Genomic DNA, 8,632 nt, shown 5'->3' with positions numbered 1-8,632 from the left:
GCACCGAAACCGGCCACGCCTGAAGTTTCTTCCTGTTGTGGCCACAACCCCCTCTCCCCGAGATGGGCATATGCAAATGAACCCTGCAAAGGACGCGGGGGCAACACCGCAGAAAGGGGGGCAGGGCTCCGCGTGGGGCAGGGGGCTCTGCCCAGACTCAACCCCGCGGCAGGGGCGGGGTCAGACCCAGAACCCCGAGGCAGCGCCTCCCTGAGCCAGGACTGTCTGCGTGGATGAGGGTTTGGGGAGGTCGGCCACGTGGGCGCAGAAGACGCAGGCAGGACAGACAACATTTCACGTCCTCACGTGGACAGAAGGAAACGGGGACATGACGCTCACCGAATATTCTTACAAATGACAGACTGACCCAGAAGGGAGAGACTGAGGTTCTGTTGTGTGTGACTTGGCCAACTGCTCCTTTCTGCTGGACGAGACGGCGATCTCCACCGCGGGGCAGCCTTGGGGAGTGGCGTCATCTCCTTGTTTGAGGGTCGGGGGTGCCGGCCCAGGGGAGGTCCAGGGTGGGAAGCTGGTCCCCAAGCCCCAGTCCTGCCAATCCGATTTCAGGGAGCTTTTCGCTTAAGTAAATAAGGAAACAAATAGTGGCTGCCCTTTAAATGATTAAAAATGATGCTCTGAAAGGTATGGATTGTGAACAAAGCTCACTCAACCTCAGGAAAACATTTTTCTAGTGGGACAGAAACTGCCAAGGCCAGAGAGAAAGGGCTTGTCCTCCAAAACGTGTCCACTTCGATGCGTTCTGAAGTTACGCCTGTGACAGATGCTGCCCCTCAACCTCCACCTTGAAAACTAGAGAAAAAGGGGAAGACAGAGGAGGACGCTCTCCCTAGACGTCGGCTCAGCACCCGCTAGAGGCCCCACAGACTGCAGGGCCTCGGACGCGGGGGCCACACGCAGGGAGGTGGCCTGGGGGACACAGGCCCGCGGTGGAGCTGGGTCTGTAACCTCCTTAGTGGGAAAGAGGGAAGAAGAGAGGCTGAGTTCCGCCTTGCCTTCTTCACACATTCCATTTGCAGCTTCCTGCTGAGTCAGACTGCGATATTGGGCAACAGCAAATCAAACTCAACCCAAGCGCTTCTCCCCAGGGACCGTGAGGAGGGGCTCCTGCCAGGCTGCAGACCCAGCGGCCACAGAGCACCCTGGGGCCCTTCGGGGCTCACAGATGCAGACGTGGGCTCTTTGTCTTTCCACAGCGACTTTGCCAAACGAACCATCAGACCTTAAAGGTGACACTGACCTTGGAGGAAGCAGCACACTGGGGGCCGGGAGACGCAGGGCTGGGAGACTGGGGGATGGGAGACTCGGGGCTGGGAGACTGGGGGGCTGGGAGACCCGGGGGGCTGGGAGACCCGGGGGGCTGGGAGACCTGGGGGGCTAGGAGACTGGGGGATGGGAGACTGGGGGATGGGAGACTGGGGGATGGGAGACGCGGGGGGCTGGGAGACTCAGGGCTGGGACACTGGGGGGCCTGGGAGACTGGGGGATGGGAGACTCGGGGGCAGGAGACTCGGGGGGCTGGGAGACTGGGGGATGGGAGACTCGGGGCTGGGAGACTTGGCGGCCAGGAGACTCAGGGGCCAGGAGACTGGAGACCCGCAGGGCTGGGAGACTGGGGGGCTGGGAGACTGGGGGATGGGAGACGCGGGGGGCTGGGAGACTCAGGGCTGGGACACTGGGGGGCCTGGGAGACTGGGGGATGGGAGACTCGGGGGCAGGAGACTCAGGGGCCTGGGAGACTCAGGGCTGGGAGATGCGGGGGGCTGGGAGACTGGGGGATGGGAGACTCGGGGGGCAGGAGACTCAGGGGCCTGGGAGACTCAGGGGCTGGGAGACTCGGGGGACCGGCCCCAAAGTGGGTGCCACCATGGAGCAAAGAGCGGGCGGTGGCCAGGGCTAAACTCCCTGGCACGCAGGGCAACCCTGCCTGACACTTGCCTCTCAGGTGGATGCTGACCAATGACTAACACGGGACCACGTTAATGCACATGCACAGACTGAGGGCTTCTGACCACAGATGCCATGTGGATTCCAGCTGCAAACTTATGAGAGAGCCAGGTTTTGGGTTCAAGTACATTTCCTGCCAACTTTTCATATGGGGTGGGTTGATGCACACTTTGTCCTCACACTACAGGGGAAGCCTGTGGCCAGCCCACACAGCCCCAGTGAACAGGGCTGCCAGCGTCCACACTACACGGCGCCACGGTTTTACACGTGGACGGGGCTGCCAGCGCCCACACTGAACGGCGCCACGGTTTTACTCTCTCGGAACTGTCCCACGTGGGTTTCCCTTTCTTTGCTACCATGTTTTGTTGTGTGTGTGTCTGGGGTTTTTTTGAGACAAGGTCTTGCTCTGTGGCCCCAGCTGGAGTGCAGTGATGCAATTGTGGTTCACTGTGGCCTCAACCTCCTGGCCTCAAGCAATCCTCCCACCTCAGCCTCCCAAAGTGCCGGGATTACAGGTGTGCACCACCACACCCGGCCAGAACCATGACTTCTATTTCTAAATTCTTCTGAAATAACTGAAAGACAAGGGGCCCCCATTTCTCAACCTCACCTGAAAGAGGTTCCCAAACAGGTCCTCCTCCCACTGGCTCTGATTGAGCAGGTCTGAGAGGATCCAAGCCCGATAAAGACTGCCAGTAATGGCCGGCCTCGGGCCTAAAATCCACGGGCCTCTAACAACGGACCATTTAAACACAGAACCGACTTTTATCCAGGGAAGTGCCAAAGGGGCTTCTGAAGGGCCCGATCATGTCTCTTCCCATTTTCTTCTGAAGAATGGCCATGCCCAGTCATCGCCAGGGCAACCCCCAAGACTCTCGCAAAGCCGGACTGGGCGCCTGACAATGTTCAGCCTGCAGTTCCTTTTGACGAGTTATTTCAAAGAACCCGGAGTGTGCACTAACATAACACAAACGACTCTCGTACCTCGGCCTGGCGGGCAGCTGCGCCGAAGCCTTTTGGAAGCACTGTGACTGACGGCGTGAGATGGTCCCAGCCCCCGGGGCAGGAGACCCCTCACAGTGTTCTAATAGGTGAAGTCACCCAGTCGTCAGAATGGGTGGTTCATTCCCGCCTGGAAGTAGCCAGACGCAAGGATGTGATTCTTCAGCTAAACGTGTTCTCAAAATCAGAAGCGCTGTTTTGACGAGAGCACACGTGGTTCTGAACTGAACGGTGGAGTCACAGCTGCGCGGACGTCTTCCCTGATCCCCAGGCCGCTCCTTGTAACGCGGCCGCCCCACGCTTCCCCTGAGGCCGCAGCACCGAGGCCCTGCCTGGCACACTCTCCCTGGCGTCTCTCTTCCCGCCCCCGACATAAACCGTGGCTTCCTGTCCCTGTGCATCCCACCACGCACCGTGTCCTGGTGTTCAACTGCAGTGGTCCTCCAAGCACGGCCTGCGCCCCGCTGGAGCTTTTCAGAAACACACGTTCTGGCCCTGCCCTGGACGTCCCGGGGTCGGCACCCACATCCGCACATGCTCGAGTTGAGCGGCAAACTTGTTGATTTCAAGAGTTTGCTTTTCTTGGCTGACTCCTCTCTTCCTCAAATCGTATCAATCAACGCTTTCTGGGCCCCGTACCTCAGTTAACACCCATCTTCTGTACACAGGAAGGAAAATCTTTCTCAGCATTTCCCCCTCTCGAAATCCTTAATTTGTATTCTCGTGGAGTACAAGCTTCCCAGTTCATCTCTAATTAAAAAGCACTCCCACGAGTCCACACAGCAGCCGCCACTGACATATACTTCCTGGACAGCCCTGTGAGTCCACGTGGGGGCCGCCACCAACATGTGCTTCCTGGACAGCGGAGCATTTAGCCAACACCGGTTCACATCTGCGCACCGCCAAGGTCAGAAGCCCAGCTGCCTGCACACCAGAGCCCCAGGGAGCACCTCCTCCTCCTCAAACTAAGCAGCAAGAAAAGTGGGAAGGTGACGTACACGCTCAGGACGTTGTCTACACACAGACAAATTCTCTACCCGCGGGAAAATGGGAAGGGGATGTACATGCCTGGGACACTATCTACGTGCGGGAACATGGGAAGGTGACGTCCACGCTCGGGACATTGTCTACACACAGAAAAATTCTCTACCCGCCGGAAAATGGGAAGGTGACGTCCACGCTCGGGACGTTCTCTACACCAAAGAAAACACATCGGTGTCAGGTAAAGCAGCAGAGGACCTTACCAGAGCGACTTCTCCACAATCTTGGTCCTGAAAACCTCCTCCTGGTCCAGGTTCACCGTGCAGTAGCAATCCCTCATCTTGCTTGGCCCCGGGTAAGAGGGAAGGTTTTTGGCTTCACCTAAAAAGTAAAAGCGACACACGTCATCAGCAGCGTGGAAACGTCTGGTCCCCTGCTCATCGCAGACACGCTTCCAAACCGCAGGTTCACTTCACAGCCGCACGCCGGCCGCCGCGTGTGTGCATTCACCACTCTCTACAAAGGCTTGGGTTTTTTGCCACCGCAAGTCAAAACGTGGATGCGCACACCACGTGTACACGCGCGGGACATTCTCTCGCCGAAAGGCAACGGACACGCACGCCACCCTGAAATGCAAGTGGCGCAAGCAGGGACCCGCCAGCCTGGGACTCGGGATTCCTGTGTCTCACTTTGTTTTCCCCGCATTAGTCACTTTATTTTAACATACAATTTTCCATCTCAGACCTGCTCGAGTGCACAGTTCCGTAGCATTAACCACGTTCACCGAGTTGTGCAACCATCACCGCCGTCCTCTCCAGAACGCTCTCATCGTGCGAAACGGAGACTCGGGCCCCGTTCAACACTCGCTCCCATCCCCTCCTGCTGTCTCCAGCGGCCCTCACCCCACGTTGTCTCTGGATCTGACTGCTCTGGGCCTCACATCGGCCGGCCCTTGCCCCACGTTGTCTCTGGATCTGACTGCTCTGGGCCTCACGTCGGCCGGCCCTTGCCCCCGTCTGTCTCTGGATCTGACTGCTCTGGGCCTCACGTCGGTGGGATCCACGGGACGTGTCCTTCTGGCTCACTCCGCTCAGCCAGTGCCCTCCAGGGTGGCCCTGCTATGGCCGCTGACTGGATTCCCTTCTTTTTTCAGGTTGAATAACTTTCCATCGTGCAGAGGGACCTCGTCTTGCTTATTCATTTATCCACTGAGTCCCTTTTTATTTTGAATTTTATGTTATGATATTAGGTCAAAGTTGGCACCAGAATTAAAGGAAAGAGCTCCTTCTCGTGGACGTGATTTGACTGTGAACTCCAGCTGTTTGAATTGCCAGTTAAGAGAAGCGTCCCAGAGGGGCCTAAGCTGGGTCCACGTCTCCCTCCCTCAAGCCCAGAGACACCACCTGAATGCACGTGAAGGAAGTCGAGCCGGTTCCCGGCTGGCCCTGCAGAAAACGCCCGTGGCGCCGGACTCACGACCGCGGTGCCGGACTCCTTGTTTGCCGGGGTCGATCTGGAGGTCATAACTGAACCCCAGCTGTGACTGCTCTGCTGGCAGCTCGGAGCACGCCCCAGCGGCAAGCCTAACAGCCCAGTTTACCAGAGAATCGGGAGGGAGCCGGGAGGGATGAGTGGCAGCTGTCGATCCAGACGGCGGGTGCCCAGTTTAAGTCCATTCTGTAAAACAAACGTCTCAAACACACTCGCGCCTCCCCAGGGCCTTCTCCGCCTCCGTCATTTGGCTCTAAACACGCCTGGCCGTGGTGTCTCGAGGGCGCAGGACGAGAGGACAGATGCAGGCACAGGCACCACGCTGAGACCACACCAAGGCTCACGTAGCTCCTGCTGGCGCCACTCGGGGCCACATCACCTTATTCTTGTTGAAACAAAATCAAAAACAGGAGCAGAGTCGAAGTTTCTCAGATCCCCACTTCTGCCCCTTCCAAAGCTTCGCGTCAACTCAGCAAGCACACACGTCCTCGCCCACGTGGGCGGTCGGCTCATTTCGAAGATGCCGATTTGCAAACTGGCAGGCCAGAAACTCCAGAGGGCAGAGATAAACTCAGTTTGAAGCTTTTTAAAGACTTTTCATCCACCATATTAACCTGGGGCACTGTGCGAAGGAGGAGAAGCCGCGGGGTCTGGACGAAGGCTCCCGTGTCCACACTGCGTGTGTCTCGGGGCCGAGGTGCCGGCAGGCGTTCCCAGCGGCACCCGCTGCTGCCCACTGGAGCGGCTCTCAGGGCCTCACTGCTTGCGGCCATTTCCCGCCAGCGCCCCCGACACACGGTCTGCCCCTGTGGGCCTGAAACTCCTGAACTGCAAAGCAAGCGACACGGCAGCTCTCGAAGGCTCGTCTGGCTCTGAGACGCTCTAATTCAAAAGGTTCTGGAAATTTTTATTTTGGGAATCATTAAGGAAGCGTCAAAGATAATCGGTTGGTGGGAAAAAACAAATGAATACTTCCTGATGGGCACTGGACCCTCAGAACAGCTCAACACGGCGACTCTCCCGGGACGCACCTTCACCCGCTGCACGGAGAACACAGCCAGGCTGCTACGAGGCACCCGGCTCCAGGCCAGGCCTCAGGTCGGTCATCAAATGTCAAAAGACAGGCTTTCTGAAGGCTCCCACCGATGTGAAGGTCCCGCAGGCAGCACATGCAGGCAGCACACGCAGGCAGCACACGCACACACGCAGGCAGCACACAGAGCACACACAGCACACGCACGCAGCACACGCACACACACAGCACACACGCACAGCACACACACACAGCACACGCAGGCAGCACATGCACATGCACAGCACACACACACACAGCACACGCAGGCAGCACACGCACACACAGCACACGCACACAGCACACGCAGGCAGCACCCACAGCACACGCAGGCAGCACCCACAGCACACGCAGGCAGCACACGCAGGCAGCACACACAGTTAGGGTGTGTGACGAGTTCACAGGCACCAAGGGGAGAGCACGGCTGGCGAGCTTCTCCAGAAAGGGAAGGGAGCCTGGGGGATGGCGGGTGAGGTTCCCGGAGCAGACGCAGCCGTCCTGGTCGCCCCCAATTTTGAGGGCAGCCTCAGCACAGCCCGCGTCGGATGGGGCCCCTCCAGTCTCCCGGTTGTTTCGGAACCGACAGCTTCTGCAGCAGAGAGAAGTCCTCGCCCTCAACGCAGCGCGACTTTGCTGACTTTCCTCCCGACACCTCGACGGTGTGAACGGACGCCGACCATATTTCCCTTGGGATTTTTTGGGGTTTTTTTTGGTTTTGTTTTTGGGAGTTTTTTGTTTTTGTTTTGTTTTCTGGGATTTGTTTTTTTGCAACAAATGAGTGTAGATATTTAGCTGTACGTTCCCGTGTTTCTTAAAAGGAGAAAGAAAAAAGCTTTTGAAAGTCGGTGTCTGTGGACAACACGGAGCTAAGATTTGTTCCCACAGGGCCTCAGATCACAGCGGTAACAGCTGGGTCTTCCGAAGGGGGACGCTGCAGGACGGAAACGCACAGGCTTTCCCCGGACTCCCTGTAAGACAGACGCCACACGACGTGAAAAGGCCGGGTCCTCCCACGCTGGCACCAACGCACCGGGTTCCTCCCTCCCCGCCCGACGATGCCCCGTCCCCCGGCCCCAAAACACAGCAGGTTCCTCCCTCCTCGCCCGATGGCCCCGTCTTTACCTCCTTCTCCCTGCTCGCTGTCATCTGGGGCTGAGACCCTTTTTTTTTAAATCTATTTTTGCTATGATGTATTTAATAAAAAGAAAAAGAGGGGGGACAAAATGCAAACCCATTTCCCTGCCTCAGGCTTCTGACGCCATCACCTCCAGTGCGTTGGTTTTGTTTCCAACTGTTAATAAAGCATTGAAACAGAAAAAAAAATCCTGAGAAACATCCGGTTGCTATGACGACAGCAACACCCGGGAGCCTGCTGGACGCACCAACACCCAATGAGCTGCTCAGACCAGGAGGGCTGGAGCTGCCACGGCACGGCCTGGCCACGTCGCCCGGGGCCTCCCGTGTGCGCCACGTGCAGCAAGACCGAGCCTCTCGCTGCGGCCCCACAGCTGAGTGGGACGGGGCTGCCCCAGCTCCCAAGTGGCCGTTTCTTCTCCACCGCACCCCACACAGCTCGCTCAGTTACCTTCACCAAAGGTGCCTGTTCTGTCTCTTAGAGGAAATGTGTTTTCTCTTTTTTTCTGATACACAGAGACGTTCATATAAAAAGACAAAGCTGTCTGTGGTATACAGTAAGTGCCGAATTATTTGTTGCATACATGGATGAATAAATGAATTAAAAGAAAAGTAAACTGGTTTCATCCTAATAGCCAAATAAGTAACAGTTCTCGTGAGCACTTTTCCCACGGACGGTGTTTCTAAAACATGCGGTGTGTTCACAGCTGGCAGACTGACGCAGACAGCCAACACAGCACCCCGCGTCGGCTCTGAAACCTCAACTCCAGGGCTCTCCAGGGCACCATGCCCCTCCCTCAAGAGGACTCCTGTGGGTTATGAATGACAGAAGCCCAGGCTGCCATCCTCAAGCAAGGCAGCCCCCAATCCTCCTGGCCGGGAGGAGCCCCTGGCACCAGCGGGCTTCTGTGGGCGGTGGAAGGAGGAGACAGGGCTCTGCAGGCTGATTCCAAAACTCCCCGGGTGACACCACCTGCCCAGGGAGGC

General features: G+C 57.6%; 1 protein-coding gene across 1 annotated transcript in view; it reads right to left on the bottom strand.

Moving 5' to 3' along the window:
* The window catches only part of RASA3 (RAS p21 protein activator 3), a 111,887-nt gene extending 103,480 nt beyond the window's left edge, over positions 1 to 8,407 (bottom strand). The window contains exons 1-2 of the mRNA XM_011979417.1: positions 8,097 to 8,407; positions 4,212 to 4,329 (exon numbers count right to left, since the gene is read on the bottom strand). Of these exons, the coding sequence (XP_011834807.1) occupies positions 4,212 to 4,329; positions 8,097 to 8,172 (194 nt within the window). The 5' untranslated portion in view covers positions 8,173 to 8,407. The remainder of the gene's footprint in view (positions 1 to 4,211; positions 4,330 to 8,096) is intronic.
* Positions 8,408 to 8,632: the final 225 nt, after the last annotated feature.

This window comes from Mandrillus leucophaeus, unplaced genomic scaffold (assembly GCF_000951045.1).
Source record: "Mandrillus leucophaeus isolate KB7577 unplaced genomic scaffold, Mleu.le_1.0 Scaffold201, whole genome shotgun sequence".
Classification (NCBI taxonomy): Eukaryota; Metazoa; Chordata; class Mammalia; order Primates; family Cercopithecidae; genus Mandrillus; species Mandrillus leucophaeus.
Note: the sequence above shows the minus strand (reverse complement) of the source record. Positions and strands in the feature narration are given on the sequence as shown.